Raw genomic sequence first — 21,044 nt, 5'->3', positions numbered from 1 at the left:
GTAGCTATTAAAAGGAGATCATACAAGTAATGATGAAGAGTCAGCCTCTGCTTCAGCAAAGTTGTAAACAATGCAGCTCTCAATAAAAGTAACTGTGTGGAGCTTTTGTGTCTTTACTAACTGATGGAGTTAGAAACAAAATATAGTTTTGTTGCAGCAGTTGTAGAAACATCAATAATTTCTTTTTAAAACAGTCACATTTAGTGGATGTTCATTCAAGCCGGTGTTTTAACATCTGCCGAGTGTCACTGAGAGAAAGATGTAGTATGTCACAGCTAAATACAAGATGTTCTGCAAACATTCCAGCCAGAAGAGACAGTGCTTTCAATCTAAACCTCCATGCTGCATCGAGCAACCAGACTACTAACGGAATAACAGATATACAGGACTGTCTCAGAAAATTAGAATATTGTGATAAAGTTCTTTATTTTCTGTAATGCAATTAAAAAAACAAAAATGTCATGCATTCTGGATTCATTACAAATCAACTGAAATATTGCAAGCCTTTTATTCTTTTAATATTGCTGATTATGGCTTACAGTTTAAGAAAACTCTAAAATCCTATCTCATAAAATTTTCATATTTCCTCAGACCAAGTTAAAAAAAAGATTTATAACAGCTGAGTGTTTGTCAAGGCTTGCAGGTGTTTCGAGTTAATTAGACAATTCAAGTGATTTGTTTAATACCCTACTAGTATACTTTTTCATGATATTCTAATATTTAGAGATAGGATATTTGAGTTTTCTTAAGCTGTAAGCCATAATCAGCAATATTAAAAGAATAAAAGGCTTGCAATATTTCAGTTGATTTGTAATGAATCCAGAATGCATGACATTTTTGTTTTTTGAATTGCATTACAGAAAATAAAGAACTTCATCACAATATTCTAATTTTCTGAGACAGTCCTGTACAGTTGATAGCTGCTTTTAGTGTCAGGAATTAAGAAGTTGAAGGCCAAATGCCTAAATAATCCTCAGAATGCCCCAAAACATGTGATTTAGGGCCATAATTGCCTCCAAGATTTCAAAAAAATATACAGTATATGTATTATAGTCACTCATTCCTCATTAGCAAGTTGTATATCCCATGAAATACGTCCTCATATTTTCTTCAAAACAAAAGTGAAGTACTTATCAACAATGTGTTAAATGATGTATTTTACATCATCACATGTACATTAGAAATACTATATTAGTATAATATATATTTTTTAAATGTGCATATTTGTATTTTATTTTAACCATATCCCCAGTGGAAAGTAAACAAGCTATCCAATAACCATAAGCCATACAATTATAAAATACTCAAAATACTCTAGTATTATAGGTTGTATTATATTATAACCTTCCCTTCCTCTCTAAGATCTATGAAAAAGTGGTCGCAGATCAGTTGTGTGACTTTCTACATCTAATACTTTATTTGAGGAGATTCAGTGAGGATTTAGAAAACACGACAGCACCGAGACAGCACTGGTGAAAATTACAGATGACCTCCTAATAGCATCGGATAAATAACTCATCTCTGTACTGGTCTTGTTAGACCTTAGTGCTGCGTCCGACACTATTGACCATTAAATCCTATTACAATTGTAATAGTATTAAAGTATTAATTAGTAGAGGGGTGCTAGTGAAGGTGAATTCCCTGTTTGGGCTTTATATGACTCTATTGTGATGTGTAACATAAATAGAGATCATGCAGACTATTCTCATTAGGGTGATTGTAATGTATTTGTTGTGGTGTAAGTAGTTGTGTTGTCAGGTGAGGGGCAGTTACCTGTACAAGGTCCTCATCAGTGGCAGGCTATATAAGGCAGATTCAATCAAGCAAGGTCACTGCCAGGATCACATGCTGCCCGTGGTCCACTGGAATATGAGATGTCATGGTTTGTGATAATTGTAGGTGAAATGCAGGTCTGTGTCAAGCCTCCTGCTTCGAAAGTCCAGCCGCTACGTGACCATCCGGACACATTGTTACAGGACAATTTGTGACTGTTTTCAACATGTTGTGACATGACATGCTATTTTCTCATATATATATTCTCAATTAAGCGGTATGGAAAATGGAATATATACACAGTATAAATATATATATACAGTATAAATATATAGATGTATATATATATATATACACAGTATAAATATAAATATATACAGTATAAATATGTATATATGTATGATGTATATATATATAATTCAAGTATATTCATACATTTATAGAGAGATAGATTAGTTTCCAAATATATATAAGGATATTAGACATACCAAACACATATTATGAAAAACAATAGTATTGCCCTCAATGTCATGCCTGATTACTAGAACTGAAAACACTTGTTTGGCCCCAATTGTGATTATTGTTACAAAAAAACATTTCACAAAGACAAGCCATTGATATTTTGACCCCTCAACCAACAGACTACTGCTGGCACGGCTAATAAAATGAGCTAAAACCGGCAAAGCAGAGAGGATTCTGTGGTGCACAACCGCCTCTGGTTGCTTTCTGCAAGCAGGTTTATTACAAAGTAATGTTACAGTGACAATTTCAGCTCTACCCAAATGAACCATACATTGACAAGGATGCACACGAGAATGTCTACATTGAGTGCCACCACCCCTTCAAGCACACACTGCTGTCAAGTGATCAAATGAAACAGGGACTGCAGCTGACGACAAACAAACAGGACTTAAAAGCTTTATGATTACGATGTTTCTGCTACTTGCCATAAATAGTATTCTTCAAAGGTTTCTGCAGTGCTTACTGGGGTTTATTGTAGTATATTGCATTGCTCTTTAGATGCATGTTGGCAGTATATCATATCACTTAAATAGATCATTGCAGCACCTCAAATGGTACCATAATGCACCATCTACTCCAAACATCAGCAAACATAAATCACAGTACATTCAGTAACTCTATCCCGCCTCTTGCCCTTCATTAGTGTTTTTAGAAATGTTAGCTAACCGTACAACATTCCCAGGTTTTCTAGTGTTCGTCAAACAACTCCAGGTTTTGCATTAAAAGAATAAAATACAATAAAAACATTTTGAAATATTTCACAAAAAATAAAATACATTAAAAACAAATACACAAGGCCATTAACATTTCATTCTCACATAATATTAAACAATATTGCCTCTCAAAAGAATATTTTACATCTTCGCAATGATTTAAATAACACTCAACACATTTGTAGTCTTTTAAATTAGATGTCTCCAGTGTCTGTTAGGTGTTTAGGGTGCAACTTGCTCCTGGGTCGTTGGTTTTCAAAGCCACTGACTATCGCTTGGATCCCTTGGTCAGTTTGCTTGTGGGAGTCGTTCTTCTCTGAGGAGTGGGGATCTTGGAGGGCTTTCCTCCTTGTTGACGGGGCGCAGAGCGTGGCGCCGCTCGGGTTGCGTCCCCAACTGTCTCGTCCGAGCAAACAGACTGGATGTCTGAGATGTCAAAGTCAGAGGCGTCACTTCCTCTGCGACTGCTCCCTCTGCTTCCTGCTTTACTTCCTGGTCGACTCGAATTTCTTCTCGGCTCTAGAAAGACAAAAGGACAATATTTAACAAACTCATAAGAATGAGTCTGATCAATAGAGGCAGTTTGGCAGCACAGTGTTAGATCCAAACAAATAAATATCAAATAGCATCTTTTATCTTACCTTTTTGGATGATTATCAAGATGTACTTAATTTGTTGTGACTGCTTGTGATTTCAGTTCAGTGTCGTTCAGTTTTGTTTTAGGTTTGACAACAAACTATCTATTAAAAACACACTACCAGCTGGCGAATGTGTTGCCTTCTGGGTAAAGTAAGACATACATTATCATTAAATTTGCAGTCTTTTAAATGGTAAAGGGACTTGTGCTTGTATAGCGCATTTCTAGTCCTCCAACCACTCAAACCCATGTCAATCACCCAATCACCCATTCATACACTGATGGCAGGGGCCATGTGAGTTGCCACCTGCCCATCAGACTAACTAACGTTCACACCCGTTCACACACAATTTGGGGTTAAGCGTCTTGCCTAATGACACATCGACGTGGATTGGAAGAGCCAAGAATCGAACCGCCGATCTTCAGATTGAAGGATGACCCGCTCACTGGGCCAGAGCCGCCCTAACACGACCTTCAGTGACCTCTGGGTGACATCTCAGTTGCTTCACCAATCATTTTATATAAACTAGAAATCCCTCCTTAGACCCCCAAAAAGGTTATTGCAACCTCAACATGTTTTATCTCAACATATATAAAAGTTTTATCAGTGGCTCCATTGTTTCCAGTTTATTTTCTTCAATATGTAATGAAAAGAGTCGCTAAAGCTGCTCTCTACTCACCACCTATCGTCTGTGCCCGAGCTTTCAGTACGGCAGCGCTGATCAAGGTTCCCTCCTCACCAGACTGAAACCCTTTGCCTGACAAGTACCCAGGAAGACGTAATTTGCTGCCTTGAACTGGAGTACTCTGAAACAGAGAGAACAGTAATGACTTGGATTTGTTATCAATGGGAGTAAACTGCACAGTAGAATAACAGTGTTTGAATTTTTATTTTTTATTTTAGTGCATACATAGTTGTACCAGAAAGTATGTTATATGATTTTTTTTTTTTATCCTTTAAAAATCCTTATTTTTTCTACAATGTATTACTAGTATTAGTATTTGAATTAAAGTTTCAACCTGTGATTAGAAAGTCAGTACTCAATCATGCATACATTACATAGGAAGTTGTTCATATTGAAAGAGACAGACGTTTTTGTCAAGCAAGAATTAAATATTCAGTCCATTAGTAATAAAAGGAGAGTTTATAAACCCAACTGAAGTCTCACACATTTTTCCCCGCCAGAATACAGTTGTAAATCAGCAAAATCTGAAATATATACATTACCGTTCAAAAGTTTGGGGTCATCCAGACAATTTTGTGTCTTCCATGAAAACTCACTTTTATTTATCAAATAAATTGAAAATTGAATAGAAAATATAGTCAAGACATTGACAAGGTTAGAAATAATGATTAATATTTGAAGTATTAATTTTGTTCTTCAAACTTCAAGCTCAAAGGAAGGCCAGTTGTATAGCTTATATCACCAGCATAACTGTTTTCAGCTGTGCTAACATAAATGCAAAAGGGTTTTCAAATCAGATATTAGTCTTCTAAGGCGATTAGCAAACACAATGTACCATTAGAACACTGGAGTGATAGTTGATGGAAATGGGCCAGACGTTTCCACCTAAAATAGTCATTTACCACATTAACAATGTATAGAGTGTATTTTTGATTCATGTTATCTTTATTGAAAAAACAGTGCTTTTCTTTGAAAAATAAAGACATTTCTAAGTGACCCCAAACTTTTGAACGGTAGTGTACCTCCAACAAATAGACCTTTTTCAAATGAGCCGCCCCCTCTAGCCTTACTGGTGATACATATATGTTGTCTCTGTTTTGATGGTTGTGCAGCAGATTTCAGTTGGGTCATAAATCTGAAGCGTCCCACATTGTGTACTGTAAATGAGTCTACTACATGACAATACCTCTGAGGATGAACCTTGGCTCCCAAAAGAGTCTGATGATTTAAGAGGAGTGGAGGATTTGATGTTTGTAAGCCAGGGCTTATCATAATTGCGCGTTATGAGTTGGGGAGTCTGGGAAACAATGGCAAATCAAAAAACACAGATATGGATTCACAAATCAAAAACTACAAGAGAGACTAGATGGAAGAAACACCAACAAATGAACAAGAACATGATCAAAAAATGTAAATATAAAGAAATGGGGGATATCAAAATCATGATGGGGAGTGATGAATCAACAGCGTGAGAGACAATGAGGGAACTGGCTCTCACAGCAGAGCAGAGCACATTACCTTGGGTGTACTGGTCACTACTGGGTTTGATGGGACCGCACAGCTCTGACTGGAGGTGGATCTGTTGGGAGAAGCTCCTCTGGATGACGGCCGAGATCTTCGGCCTCTGTAACGGAAGCTCGCCATCACCTGAGTGGTTCCATCCGGGACGATGAACTTCTCTCGCAGCTCCATGTTGGTCCTGCCTTTAGCTAAGAAATGACACTCCAGATGAGCCATATTGAATAAATACAACTGGGAATACTTCTATTCGAAGTTTTAATGATGGTGTGAGTAAACACAATTATTTCAACTTTAAGTCCCCAATTTCCCATGAATACATGTGTAGTTTGGTATCAATTATGGTTCAAATAGACTTTACACCCAAGCACATATTAATTGATTATTCATTTATTTTCATATTTCAAAAGCCATACACAATCGGTATGTCAGTGTGCAGTATATGCACACTGTGTATGTAAGATGCAATACCTAAGTATGCGATTTCTAACAGCTGGCTTATTTTAGCACCATATTACATAGTTTTCTTCAGGTAACTTCTAAAAAATAGTTATTGGGAAATTATTAGGGATAAAGTGTTACCATAAAGTGTTTTTAAATCAAGTAAATACTGAAAATTAATAAATGAATAAACAATGAAAACACAAGACTCATGCTGTTTTACATCTCATCCATACTGCTGCAACAGTAGTGGAATACATTTTGTTTCCCAACCAGCAATACTTCTTGGTTTGCTTGGACTGCTAAACAAATGTTGAAAAGATTAAAAACACATCAAAGTGTGCCCAAACACTCCCACACCCAAACGGCCCAAATGAGGAGAATTACAGAACCAAGAATACAAACACACAGTGAACCTTAAACCAGATGTGTGAGAAACCAACTGGCTCACATGCAGATGTCATCGCTAAGACACGCTGCCAAACAAAGTAAACAATGTGCAATAAATACTGCTTCCGTTTTGTGTGTGTGTGTTATATAGAGACAAATTCATCATTTTCCACCATGATGATGTTAGTTCAGTTTTATATTTACAGGTAATATGTCCAGTTCAGCATCTCTAGAAAGGGGTTTTATTTGTTTGATTGTCAAGCAAACCTTAAACCGCAAAAGAAGCTCGGCTCAGAACCGTTGCATGCTGAGAAATACAAAAGAGCTCATTTTGGAAGTCAAGTCCCAAACTATTGCCTTGAGAGAAAGTGACATCGGGTTTTGTGGCTCACACAAAACAAATGCATGCATGAAAACCAGCTGGAGCCGAATGACAGCTGATTGTGAGTGAAGCCACTGTACGAGAAGGCCATTCACGATGGACACCAACACAAGCACACACTCGGATGTGCAGACACACATACCACAGGTGGGTTCATGGAGCGAGGTGAGCAAGTGTGAGATTTGCCAACCTATGGGAGACTGAGTAATTGAAGAGTTTGATTCCGAGCGCAACATTTTGCTTCCGTGGTGATGAACTAGAAAGAAACGATATCATGTTCAGCGGGAGGAAGGTTTAGTAGGAAATACAGAAATTGGACATTAATACAGAAGATAGCAGAAACAAGCAGAGTACAGAGAGCATTGCACTAGACGCCAACACAGAGAGGATTGTCACATTGTCTCCTGGTGGAGGCGGGATCAGTAATTGTACTTTGCTAAAATAATAATACAACAAATTAAATAATAAAACTAATAATCTGCTAACAGTGCTGTGTTATTTCACTCTAGTTGCTGTCATTTAATTTTGGAGCTCAGTGTTTTATTAAGTATTAGACGAAGCCTTTAATGGTTCTGGAATGGAGTAAATGCTAATTCCTTTACAATAACTTATTTCTGTTTAGTTTTATCAACTAATGAGACACATAATATTGAACATTTTAGTTAAAAGATTCTCACATGAGCTGAATTGAATCTTGTAGGTAATGTAAAGTATACGTATGCAATCCTCACCCTAAACTGATTTAAAACCACATTACATTACAACTTACTAGACATTGTAATTATTCAGTGACATTATTTAAATATTTTTCTGTTAAAATCTTCATTATATAATCTTTATAATAATAATAATCTTTATCAGTAGTAACTATACAAATAGCATTAGTCCACAACAATATCAATGTTTTTGTAAATCAGAAGTCAGAGCATCAAACTTAGATTGATGTATCAATGTTCACCGTCCTTTTGAGATTACATTTAAAGGCACCAAACTGCAATACTCTAGTCATCCTACACACAACTGAACGTGTGCACCTTTCAGCACGTCATCTATTGGTCCTGTATTATGACTTGTTGTGATGAACTTTTGATCTCACCTCTACAGGGGTCGTTCTTCACCAGGAACTCATCCAGAGCCATCCAGCCTCCTCCAACCCGCACCATCACAGTGCTGCGTAAGATTCGTACTAAGCGCAGCTGCTGAGAGTCTCCAAACTACGTCGGGGGGTGGGAGGAAAACAGAGAGGGGATGTGTGAACACCTTTGCATGACCTCTGTATGAACACTCACTACAGGCGTAAAGCAGTGCAGCATTGGGAAACAGAATCACATTTATTCCAATTATTTCTTTTCAATAATTTTGGCATTTTTAGACTATTTCCTTTTTTTCAAGGTGCTTTTTTTCCACTTCAGCTCTGATTTCCTTTTCGTGTTGCACAGATTTACACCAACAGAATCATGACATTAAAACATTTATATTCAGTTTCATTCTCAAAGACACAAATTACACAAAGGTCAATCCAACTGGTGTTCTTCTAGTATTGTGTGATGGTGGGTCTGATTCAAATGATTTGTTTTTAAATTACTACACAAGTCCATTCAATCTGAATGAGACCATGTATTGGCTTTCTGTAGTTTTGGTAACTTAGTAAAACAGTGCCGTCATCACGTAGTTTTTATAATGCTAAGTGGACTTCAACATTCTAGACAATTGGTTGATATTTCACTGTTACATAATGTAATAATCTTAACTCTGAAATAGCAGAATCGGCTCTACATCTATCTATCTTTTACAGTTTATAGAAAACTGAACGTGAAGTCCTGTACGCTGCACAGTATTTACAGCTTTCAAACTCAATTATATAGCAGTGGATCTTTTTAACATTTAGAATATTTTCAACTAATGTGTATTTAAAACAAATCTGGCTTCAGTTTGCTGCCACCACTGCAGGTTGAGCCAGTGAAAAAAGGATGAACTGAAGGCACATTTTTTTACCACCAGAAGGCACTAGAGTATAACAATTTCTCCCTCATACCAACCACACATACCAAACTCAAGAACAATAGGCATATTATGGATGTGAATGGTTCACGGTTTACGAGGTGATGGACAGAAGTCAGCCAGTTGGATATGACCATGAGCATTAGCACAAAGACATGAGGGAAATCACAGCCGCATGCTTTCTGTCAACAACAAAACATTGCACGTCATGATCAAGCGGACAAACAGCAATCTCCTGCAATCCAGCACTTTGTTGCACTTTCTACGACAACGACTCAAATGTTCAGGATGCGTTGACACGGATGCAGATCCAATGCAGCTAGCTTCAATGACACACCGAGCACAACATGAGGAATGGTTCCAATCATTTACGTCTACTCCACTAAGGTGTGACACGCAGACATGACCAAACGATGATGAGCCTACGCTCAGTGCCTATTGTCTAATGATGTCTCTTCAACTGGTAAAAACGAAAAAAAAGCTTTTATGATTATTATAATGATTTAATGCCACTGGTGATTGAAAGTAATCAAATACATTAAATGGGATGATGATCTGGAGAAAAAAGAGGCACAAGAAACATCTTAAGAATAACCATTTACCAGAATACAGCTTTCCAAAACTGCAACGTGTAGGTGGGGGGTAAGATTTTGATTTTCTCTGTTTGCTATTGTCTCATCGCCGATAAAGGACTCATGTAAGCAGTGAACCAGACCAAACTGTCAAAAGAATTATTTAAATTCATTGTTGTGTGACACATCAATACAAACTAGTTCATACAACACTAATGCCCCTGACATCTTCCATTATTCATCTTCATCCAAACAAGCTTCAAATGTTTAATGTGGCATTTGAACACATCTGTTGGATTTTAAACTGCAACATGCAATTTTTCGATACATGTGAACTCAAAAGGTAAGATAGAGCAAAGTACTCATTACAATCTTCAAGGTTACCCGACTATGAAAATAAATGAATACAACATTTCACAAAAGTGTGTCAGCCAATGTTGAGATAAATCATTCCCATGAAAAGCCGAAGGCAAGCACACAGAAAGCATTAATTTGCCACACTGCCCAGCAGATGAATTTGTGCCCACGGACTAATAGAAAATATGGGCTGAAATGGTTTTGGCTTGTAATATTGTATTTTCTGAAACTCAAAAGCAGACATATAAATATATACTAGACTATGTTTCTTCTTGATCGTCCTATTATTCAACCAAACGAAAACATCTGAATAATCTGAAAAATGCAAGAATCGCATAAAACTCAAACATATTTAATTCTTCTTTCATTATGGATGGACTTAGATCACCCAGTTGTTGGATTACCTCCCCTCCCCCCTTCCTACTCGTTGCAAGTCATGTCTAAAATGTATGTGCTTATGTGCTAAGGTGTTTTCCTCACACTGTACCTCTCGGGGCATAGTCGGGGGTTGGTGTTTTCATGTTATGCTGTAATCTTTCATCCACCCTTTCTTGTAATTTCGATGCTTTTGTACCTGTACTCTGGCAAACGACAAATAAATATATCAATCAATCAATCAAAAATATTGACTTTAAACAACATGTAATATTGGACTGAAAACACATTTTAGGCCAGAGTTCCTTATGGATTAAATCAGATGGCCATAGATATTTATTTCTACTTCTGAGTTTCAGTCTGTAAACATCAGCCAGGAATCTAGGCAGAGATAATGTTAATAGAAAAGCAAATATGGCCAATGAACACGGCTTGATAAGCCACAGAACAGAGCGGTAAAGACAGAAGAGGCCTTTCATAAGTACCTGGTTTCCAAGGTAGAACTGGTGATGTGAGGAATAATAAACATATGGAAAAATTAGTTTTTACCATGTAATGGCTTTTATTGACACTTTTTGCAGCACTTACCATTTTGTAATATGAATCAGCTAGTGTGTAAAAAACATTTAACAATCATGTCATTGTATTTGCTGAAACGATTGCTCGAAATAAAATGTTTAATTAAAATCTGCTTACCCGGTATTTGTTGGCCCCGATTTGCTCCACTTGGAATCGCTTTGTACATTTGCATTTTGCCACTTGTCTCGTGACCTAAAAACGTAAAAGATTTTTATTGAAACATCATTCTCTAAAAGATTTACATTTAGAAATTCCGGACATGACATGAGAGTTTGGATCACCTCATCTTCGATTTTGTCATCATCCGTTAGTGGTTTGTAAGCATCCTTGTTGGGATGAAGCGCGGCCACAAATTCATAGTAGTCAATGTAGCCGTCGCCGTCTCTGTCAAATATGTCTGCGACAGCGCTCATCTCCAGACGGCTGGTGGGGAATTCTGTTGAAGAAACATTGAGGTGGTACAAAATGAGCATTTTACTGCCTGTGGTACCTGCTGTTCAGTTGTGAGTTTCTATGTTGAATGACACTTACTGGAGGAGAGGATGCCCTCTATGAACTCCTGTCGGGTCACCTTGCCATCTTGATCTTTGTCAATGCGACGGAAAAAGTCCATGACACGAGACTTCTTGTGGTTCATCCAGCGCATGTAGCGCTTCCGCCATACATCAAAGTCAAAGTTGGCGAATTCCTTCAACTGCACAGAAACATAGAGGGTCATATGAGCACATATTTGCTTCTAATAATACTGAGAGCAGGTGTGTAAAACCTGAGAGATTGATTACCTCCTCGAGTCCATCCATGGCATCGTTGAGTTTCCTCCGTCTTTCCAAAGCCAGCAGCCACACCTGCTGCCACTTAGTGACCAGCAGGTTAACCCGCGGGTTCTTGGTCTCGATGAGAGGTTGTGTTGCTGACGCATACATTGTTTGTGTGGGAGAACGTTTACCTGCAGGTGAAAAACAGACCTTCTTAGTGACTGTGCTCTCACCATGTAATGAGGAATAGAGCAGCAATGATATCATTCCAGGTGCAAAAATTGACAAAATGAGGATGTTGCGTCACCCTGTAGTGACTAAACACCGGGCCAGATGGCTGAGGGTCACGCTCTGTGAAGGGTAATAATGGGATACATACTTCCAGTTCTTCCTTTGCCGAGCACAGGGATGTGAGAGAGGATTGGGGGCTCCACGGCCGCCTTCCTTTTGTGTGTCTTGGTGATTTTGTCAACATCTGGTTGCTTCCTGGTCATTTCCTCCATGAATGCCTGCAGGGAAAAGCAACAAGTATGCATACAGTAAGGTTCATGAAAACATAGAGCCAACTTTTGTATGAAAAAAAAAATCAAACCATTTAAATACTAGTTTTTACCTGGTGGTCTGCTATGAGGCTTTTGAGATCTGCAAGCTCCTGCGGAAGCTGCTCCTTGTCCTTATCGTTGAGGTTGGTGTCAGCCCACTGAAGCCAGGTCAGCAGATTCTCCAGCAGGTCCTGAGTGGCTAACAGCTCAGTGAGGGCCGTAGCCAGTCGCTGCTGGTGCTGTCTGGCCCAAGCCTGCACCTGTAACAGAACCATTACACATAGTACTGAGCTTTTGCTTTTTAGTGATGAGGCAAAAATGTTAATTTCTGTGATTTGTGAGAAAAATGGCATCCAAATTGTGAAATTGCGCTCTGTCGTTCCGGTAAGTATGAAAGGCATTTATGCAACTGTGAACTGACCTCTTCAAGCCGGGCTTTAATGATGGTGTTCCAGTGTTTGATGGTAGTGATCGAGTCTGGATGGCAGATGATCAGAATAGCCTCCCCCATACTGGTTGCTTTATTTAGAGCCACTCGCTTTTCCTCCAGGTTCTTCATGAACTCCTTCAAAATAGAAAATGGGACAAGATTGGAGAACTGGATTTTCTTCAGCAAAAATGGAAACAAAGCATTGCTTGTGACATTCAAAACAAATGTGCCCTAAGGCAGAACTATTTTTGTGAGATAGAATCATAGCTGACAAAATATCTGCAAAAAATAAGACTGAAATGAAAGATGGCATCTCCTTGCAGACATGCTGAAATTAATGAAACGGGTGATCAAATAAAAGATAAAAACATTACATTTATTTATTCAAACAGCCAAAACTCTCCAAATGTGAAATATATACTTAAATGTATTACTTAAGATAAGACATTATATATATTTGCAATGCTTGCCGTGTGTTGTTCGATAAGCGTCTGCAGAGCCTCCTCATCGTCAGGCAGGCTGCCATGGAAACGCAGACTCTGCTCCGCCTCAGCCAGCCACTCCAGCAGGATATGAACCGTGGAGTGAAACTCCTCCGCCTGCAGCCAGAGGAAAGAGACCAGTCAGTCTCCCAGATCCTGTTTACGTTCTACCTGACGACTGTCTGGGCCGGACAGTACCTGACACAGAGCCTGCTCCAGCCGGGCCTGTTTGGACACCGAGAGGTTGCACACCGTCTCCCAGCGAGTGCTCAGCTCCTGCATCTGGGCTTTGACCCACGACGAGTCATCGTGGCTGCTCTCAATCAGCTCCTTGGCCGAGCGTTTGAGGGCCTGAACGCTTACTGTCCTCTTCCCCAACTCCTTCTGGAAAACCTGCAGTGACCAAGAAGAGAAGGCATGAACTCACAAACAACATACATACTAGCTTAAGATTCATGTAATAACCCATTTCTGCTATTTTTATTTTTAATTCAAAAGTACTGAGGGGAATTGTACTTGTGGACTAGAGCATTCGACTTCAACAATGGAAAAACTTCTAATGCAGTGCAGTTATATTTAATAATAACACTGTGGATGACCAAACATAACATTGGTTTTCCAGACATCTTTACTGGACAGTAAACAGAACAGGGACTCTCCATGGAAAGATACCACAACGCTATCCCCTCTGTGGTTTGAATTACAGTCCAACACCCGTGTGGTTTAAGTGTTCTTTGTTACTCTTGTCACGAGCAACAAGCAGTGATGAAAAGAAAAGGGTAGTTTAACATTTATGCTTTTAAAAATGACTTTTGATGCTGCCACTAAAGAGATTATCTAACCAGTGTTGAACTAGCAGATCAACGAGGCATTGTGTCACGCTGTGATGTGGTCTGGTCTGGTGTTTTTTCCTACCTTGTGGTTGTCTATCAGGTTGAGAACCAGGTCTATGTCTCCGTGTACGGGCTGGTCCTCAGCCAGCTGCGGTTCCACTCTGTACAGCCAGTCAATGAGAGCCTGGAGAGCGTCTGTAAACTGGCCCGAGAACAACAGGGCCTCCTCAAGCTTGTTTTGTCTGCAGGAGAACATCCATTATGGATGGATTATGGATGCATTCAGAATCTTACCGCAAACAGTGTGATTGATAGTTGATGTGGTAGAATCCACTATGAAATGTGCAAAGATGTATCCTTACCTTTCAACGGACTTGCCACAAATAGTGTCCCATTTGTCCCTCAGTTCACTCAGCATGTCATCCAGCTTCTGGTTATCATCCCGAAGGGAGGTCTTGTCTTTCAAGGCCCGTCCGGTCCGAGTGGTGGTGTCATACACTGAGTGTTTGCTGCCAACAGCTTTTTGGAACTCCTGTTGATGAGAAACACTGTCATGGAAAAGCTCCGACCTCCAAACAAGAAAGAAGTTTGGCTTCACTAAGATAGTGAACGAGGCAGACAATAGTCGAGGTCAGTAGATTGTTTGAAGTCTGTATCTTTAGATGCTCAGGGTTAAGGTGATCTTTCTCAGATGTTCTTCCTGCTACTGTTGGCATGTCAGATAGTATCCTAATCTGTGTGTGTTATTGTGTGATTAGAGAGACCGTTTTCTGTAAGGGAACAAAAAAGGGGTCAAGAGCCCTCTACAGAGATTAAAAGTATCCAAACACAGCGTCTCCTAATACATTTGGTCCATCTCGGGATTAAAAAACATGATAGGACCTGGTAGTCTGTAACGCAAATGCACGACTAAAGTGTTCTGCTGATCACTACTTCCCATAAAAACATGTTGCTGTTGGATTTGTCTGCTTCCTACACTCATACATTATGCATGGGTCATGGCAAGCTGTCTCAATATTCCAATTTAGTTTTGGAGGCAGATGTTGTTTCTGTTAAATGAATGAAACTCTTCTCTCAAAGGTCCATGGCTATTATAACGTGATAAGACGACCCTCGGTCACCTTGTGCTGCGTCAGCTGCGTCTTGATTTTGTCTGGATCGTTGGCGATCTCCACTTCTGAGTCCAGAGTCTTCTCAGACTCGTCCAACCACTCCATCAGTTTATTCCACGTTTCATGGAACTAATGAATGATAAAGAAACAAACAAAGCCTTGTAAAGAAAAGATTTGATTTCACTTGATTTATGGCAGACTCCTGTTAAATGTTCAGATGATTGGTTTTTCAAGCAGGAACAGAATAGGGCCCACACAAATGAAATTGTTAAAATAACTGCTGACGGACTTGAAACAGGCTCAACATACTATTTCCAGAGCTTTCCAATGATAATAAAATATCCTAACAGCAGTGAAAGAAAGCCTTCAAACCTGCTTCGCCCTCTTCCTGGCGTCATCCAGCAAACGACCTCGCTCAACAGAGCGCTGCACCAGCTTCTCCCAGCGGCCTTGCACGCTGAGCAGCAGGTTCTTGATCAGGACCACATCCTGTTTCTGGCTGAAGTACTTTAAATGTGTTCCTGTCTGGTCCAGTTCAATGATGTGTTCCCTGTGGGAGTTCACCTCTGTCACAAACACCTGCACAGGGCAAAGAGGAGAGTCATTTCAGTCAGGTGTCATCACATCAAAAGGGAGTACAGGCTTTTGAATTGACAGCGGAGTCAATTCACGTGATTGATGTGTAATGAGCTTTGTTCTGAAAGACCACACAGATGGAGACATTAAGTCAATGTTGGCTTGATGGCAAAGCCGAATGGTGAATTAGTAAATATAAACTGCTGTTTTGTGTATGATACTGACTTTTCACTGGCTAAAAATATAACAAATCAGCCCAGCAGATGGAATAAAGCATTAAAACGCTTCTCCTTTTACAACAGTAACAGCAATCAACCACAAATGTGAACACATGTTGTACAGTATATCCTCATTCACATTTCAGAGGCTGTGTTACCCTCCTCTTCATACAAACTTTACCTTATGCTCGTCGATCTGAAACATGATGGTGTCCAGAATGAGGGAAGCAGGGGAAACCATGTTCAGCGTCTGCTCCCCTTGGGTCAGCCAGTTGATGAAGTCCTGCAGAGAGTTGTGGAAATCCGTGGCCAGCGTCAAGGCTTCTTCTAGTTTCACCTGTAGACACAACACATCATCAGGCGCCACGCACAGAGGTGGACATAATCCTGTTGTATCTAAACAGGCCTCTAGTATAACCTGCATCCTCCTGCTGACGACAAACCGCCCGGTTGCCATAACACCAGATGAAGAGGAAGGGGAAAACAATTACATTTCACATTTGTGCCGAACATGTTTTCTATTTGAAGAGAGGAAGTTAACATCTCTGGAGAGGCTGATGGTGGAGCAGAAACGGAGTGATGAGCTTTTAATTGAATGAAAGAAACATCCACAGTGACTCGATCGCTGGAAAACATCCACTGGCACAAGCTCATCACATGGCTGTGAATGATGTGTTAATGATGTTAAAGACTTGATGAGAGTCATGGGTATTAATATGTCTCCCTTATCTATTATCTTGCTAAATATGGAATTCAAATTCAATAGAAAGCACTTATTATATTATTTGATTAAACTCTTCTTAGCTTGAAAAATGTGTTCACTAGAAAAGAGAAGTGTCACATTGCCGAAGAGAGTTTGGCCAGCAGCTGCTAGATTTACCCGACTTTGAAATCCTGGCAACGGGATCAAAGTTAAGGAAGAAAAAGTAAAAATGTTCCAGCAAACTCTCCAGCAGGCAGAATGAAGAGCTCCATATCTGGAGTGAGAGTGGAAATGGGAGAGGAGATCTGGTTTCTCTTGTTAAATTAAATGTTTAAAGTGAGAGAATGTAGTCGCAAATAAATAACACATAAATAGGAAGTCAAAAAGAGCAACATTGTGACTGATGAGTCTTTATGTTGGCTCAAATATGCTTTAGCTCTATTATTTATTTCATCTACTCGAGTGTTGACTGTACATAGTAAACAAGACCACAGTTGTTATCCAGTAAGTCGCCTGCTGTGATCCACAGTGTAACCACACCCTGTGTCCCTGCCAACGCACCGCCCTTACACCATTCATTACCAGCACTGGGATTAGAGGTTTAGATACACAGTCATAGCTCAATAGTATGTCAGCGATCGCTCCATGCCACCTAAAGCTCAGGTTGTGAATGATTAGGCTTAGAGCACTGTAGCTCGACCACAACTTTTTACTCCATACTTTTCTCTCAGCGGCCTTCCCCTGCACAGCTTCCCACTTTTCCTTCAGGTTGCCGAGGTCCTGCTCCGTGTTGCTGTCAGGACCCTCGGGTGTTATGGCGAGCAACTGGTGACCCTTGTTCATCAGCTCCTGGTACAGCTCCTCCTTCACCTCGAAGGCAGAACACAACTCCTGCAAAAAAAAACAAGAGACATTAGGGCAAGCTTTCATCAAACACACTAAAGTGCCTCTTGGTACAATAGCAACGTCTGCAGTGTTTAAAGTGTATGTGCTGAATCTGTCAGTGCACTTTATTTTGATGTTGGTCCAATTCTAATCCAAACATGGTGAAAAACTAAGCTTCTCAGGGGCTTGTTCCCACCAGCAATCCCTGTTTTGGCTCCATAACATGTGACTACTGATGCTTGTTCAGGGAGAGATGGTTGTGAAAGTGTTCATCCATTAAAGAAAAGGAAAACAAAGGAGGGACACATTCCTAAATTCCTTATAGTCAGACATGGCCGAATCAATTTGACACACTTTTTGTGATCTTCTGTATGGGAGATGCAAGTAGCTTATTTTGCAATTTCATTTAATTTTCACACTTTAGAAAAAACACAGAAAAGAAGTTGTCGTCTCATTTACAAGCCTGCCATCTGCATGCAGCCTTTTATATTGTTAAACACATACCAGATGGGCGTTAAGCTGCTCCCGGGCCGTGTCTGGTAAGCCTCCCACACCCTTTGATGCCAACAGCTGACGTTCTGTGTCTTTCAGCCATTGCTGCATATCTTCTATGTCACCATGGAAACCTTGGGCCTACACCACAATACAAGCTGAGTCAGGACAAACGGTGTCACACACATTCATTGTGAGCAGCCTATAGTTCAGAAAGGAAGATATCCGAGTTATTCATTACTTAGCTACCAAAAGTGGCTATTTAGCAGTATCAATTAGAAAGACTAAAGTTAAATTAAGCCTTTTATCAAAACATTAGAAAAATTGGAAAGTGTTGTTGATATGTTAAATGAACTGTTAAAGAAGGTTTCATTTGGTATCTAGTTAATAAGTCTACATCCAGGACATATTTTATATATATGTGTATATATATATATAAATATTAATATATATATATATATTAATATTTATGTTCCTCATACCAAAGCTAAAGGTAAAAGTTATACATAGAAAGCAAAAGAGGGCAGAGGGGCAGAAAAAAGAATCCCTCCTCCAAAAATATATTATGACGTAATTGACTTGCTCCCATGGGAGAAAAGAATCAATCACAAATTATGAAAGGGAATTAATTCTAAAAATAAGGCCTATTAGAGTTGTGGTGAAAATGATTTCTATACCTGAAGCAGAGCACTCTTTAGTTGTTGCTTCCTCTGTCCCGTCTTCTCCAGGATGTCTTTCCACCGCAGGTTCAGGTGCTCCAGTTTGCTCTGCAGACCAGAAGCTTCCTCTCCAGCACTGGACTCCACCAGATCCTTACCAGCCTTGTTGACGGACTCGACTGTTGCCTTATGAGCAAACACATCGTTCTGGAGAACCTGTAGAGATAAAGCAGAGATAAAGCAGCCGTGAGTAGCGAGATGTTGGGTGGATGGATTTGAAGCACGGACAAAACAAAAACTGCCTGGGTTAAAAAAGAAAGTTCATGTTGGAACAGGATGATACATCTACTGCTTCCTTTCTTTTTTGATGCTCATCCCATGGTCGTACAAAGGCACCTTTGACTTCTGAAACTTGTTTGAATTTGCATGGAGAAAAGGCCCAAATAACTTGTCGTCGTACGTGATGCTTGGCGAGCTCTATCTCGACAGCTTTGGGGTCTCCTCCCGCCTCCCTTTGGTCATTGAGCAGCTCCTCTGTGTGGCTCATCCAGGCCAGCAGCTCGTCCAGTGCGTGCTGAAACTGGCCCAGTGCCAGAAGGCCTCCCTCCAGTTTGTGCTGGATTAATGACAGATTAAACCATTAGATATTGCAGCGCGTAAAAAAACACTTGAAAAGCATAAAATACAACATGTTCCACAGTCTTTAAGCCATTGGTGAGTCTGTTTTATTGTCCATAGAAAGTTATTACACACTGTATTGAAAAAGCATATTGCCACATTGAATGAAGCTGTTGCCCTTCTCTGACCTGTCGGCTGATGATCTTCTCATCCAGATTTTCCCAGAGCATCTTGAGCTCAGACATCGGCTCCTGGATGGCGGAACGATCGTCCTCGTCCGTCACTTTCTTCAGCAGGAGGCCTGCCTGGTGGTTCAGCCGCTCCATCTCAATCTGCAGCTGGTAGGCCTCTCCTTTGAACTCCTGAAACATGAAGCACATACAGTGGCAACAACCCACTCAGTCAACAGAAGTACAAAACTATGAGGAGAATACACCTGACTCTACAAGCTGGGTCTTTTCAGGACACAATATGTCTTATTGTTCATCAAAGACAGTGTGAATAGTTTATGAAGCTATGCTTTCCAGGGCTTTTGTACTAACTGAGGCACTGAACATAAACACAGCTGTTGTATGACAAAGCCTTTGTCACAGTGAATACTGCAGTAAAGAAGAAGAACATTGATAAGACAGAGAACAAGTTAATCCTAAGAATATCCTGCTCTTATATATTTAAAAATAAAGACAAGACAGGACCTTGAGTTCTACAATCTGCTGCTTCACAGTTTCCAGGTCTGTGCCGACGGGTGACATTGTATCCAGTTTGCTCTCAAGAATATCCACCCAGTCAAACATACCCTGTATACAAGGTGGGAAACTATTGTTACTGGGAGAAAACAAAGCTTAGTGCACAGGGAGTTAGGTTTCACATCTAGTGTCATGTTATTCAATCTTACAGTCGACAGTCGGTCTGTAGTCAATAGATATGGTGGACACATGAGGTGGACAAACAATAAAGCCCTGAACCTAAATACTATCATGTTAAACGTAGTGTACGTAACCTTTAAGCATGTGTGAATTAAAGGAGTCATAAAGAGGACTCGTCCTTTCCCACCTTAAAAAGATTTTAGAAAAACTTTATTTACACGTCAAACTTATAGTAAAATATGGTGAACACTGTGGTTGATGTTTATTGTTTTCAAATTAATAGAACTCTCATTAAATGTTGTATAAGGTAAATGCAGTGCAATCAAAAAAATCACAGTTATCTGGGGTGTCATTAAAAACTGGCTCCCTCTGTGTGTTTAACTTTAAAATGCATGTATTTGTCTCCATGGACAAGGATACTCAATAGTCAGTCATACAATGGAGACAAATAACAATAATGAAAAGGGCTGTATGACTGCCTGAACATCTTACCCACACGACATTCATTCAGAGGATAATTCCACAATACAGGACTGTCTCAGAAAATTAGAATATTGTGATAAAGTTCTTTATTTTCTGTAATGCAATTAAAAAAACAAAAATGTCATGCATTCTGGATTCATTACAAATCAACTGAAATATTGCAAGCCTTTTATTCTTTTAATATAGCTGATTATGGCTTACAGCTTAAGAAAACTCTAAAATCCTATCTCATAAAATTTGAATATTTCCTCAGACCAAGTAAAAAAAAAGATTTATAACAGCAAAACAAAATCAAACATTTGAAAATGTGTTTCCAGGTGTTTCGAGTTAATTAGACGATTCAAGTGATTTGTTTAATACCCTACTAGTATACTTTTTCATGATATTCTAATATTTATAAATAGGATATTTGAGTTTTCTTAAGCTGTAAGCCATAATCAGCAA

At 39.5% G+C, this 21,044-nt stretch overlaps 1 protein-coding gene across 19 annotated transcripts in view; it reads right to left on the bottom strand.

Annotated features, from left to right (window-relative positions):
• Window positions 1–2,487: 2,487 nt before the first annotated feature.
• dst (dystonin) overlaps window positions 2,488–21,044 on the bottom strand; it is a 103,945-nt gene continuing 85,388 nt past the window's right edge. For 8 of the 19 annotated variants that reach the window (XM_056435906.1, XM_056435914.1, XM_056435908.1 and 5 more), the window contains 27 exons: window positions 19,947–20,048; window positions 19,440–19,613; window positions 19,094–19,249; window positions 18,652–18,849; window positions 17,987–18,115; window positions 17,318–17,488; window positions 16,076–16,231; window positions 15,473–15,679; window positions 15,110–15,229; window positions 14,351–14,520; window positions 14,071–14,230; window positions 13,354–13,548; window positions 13,144–13,272; window positions 12,665–12,808; window positions 12,315–12,503; window positions 12,081–12,210; window positions 11,729–11,892; window positions 11,478–11,640; window positions 11,228–11,382; window positions 11,064–11,138; window positions 10,853–10,870; window positions 8,159–8,276; window positions 7,205–7,318; window positions 5,850–6,040; window positions 5,518–5,628; window positions 4,326–4,452; window positions 2,488–3,527 (listed from right to left, as the gene is read on the bottom strand). In XM_056435906.1, coding sequence (XP_056291881.1) covers window positions 3,277–3,527; window positions 4,326–4,452; window positions 5,518–5,628; window positions 5,850–6,040; window positions 7,205–7,318; window positions 8,159–8,276; window positions 10,853–10,870; window positions 11,064–11,138; window positions 11,228–11,382; window positions 11,478–11,640; window positions 11,729–11,892; window positions 12,081–12,210; window positions 12,315–12,503; window positions 12,665–12,808; window positions 13,144–13,272; window positions 13,354–13,548; window positions 14,071–14,230; window positions 14,351–14,520; window positions 15,110–15,229; window positions 15,473–15,679; window positions 16,076–16,231; window positions 17,318–17,488; window positions 17,987–18,115; window positions 18,652–18,849; window positions 19,094–19,249; window positions 19,440–19,613; window positions 19,947–20,048 — 4,017 coding nt within the window. In that variant the 3' untranslated portion in view covers window positions 2,488–3,276. The remainder of the gene's footprint in view (window positions 3,528–4,325; window positions 4,453–5,517; window positions 5,629–5,849; window positions 6,041–7,204; window positions 7,319–8,158; window positions 8,277–10,852; window positions 10,871–11,063; window positions 11,139–11,227; window positions 11,383–11,477; window positions 11,641–11,728; window positions 11,893–12,080; window positions 12,211–12,314; window positions 12,504–12,664; window positions 12,809–13,143; window positions 13,273–13,353; window positions 13,549–14,070; window positions 14,231–14,350; window positions 14,521–15,109; window positions 15,230–15,472; window positions 15,680–16,075; window positions 16,232–17,317; window positions 17,489–17,986; window positions 18,116–18,651; window positions 18,850–19,093; window positions 19,250–19,439; window positions 19,614–19,946; window positions 20,049–21,044) is intronic. The other 11 variants (XM_056435913.1, XM_056435916.1, XM_056435923.1 and 8 more) reach the window with 4 other exon arrangements.

This window comes from Pseudoliparis swirei, chromosome 17, assembly GCF_029220125.1.
Source record: "Pseudoliparis swirei isolate HS2019 ecotype Mariana Trench chromosome 17, NWPU_hadal_v1, whole genome shotgun sequence".
NCBI classification, from domain to species: Eukaryota; Metazoa; Chordata; class Actinopteri; order Perciformes; family Liparidae; genus Pseudoliparis; species Pseudoliparis swirei.
This window is presented reverse-complemented; position numbering and strand designations above follow the sequence as displayed.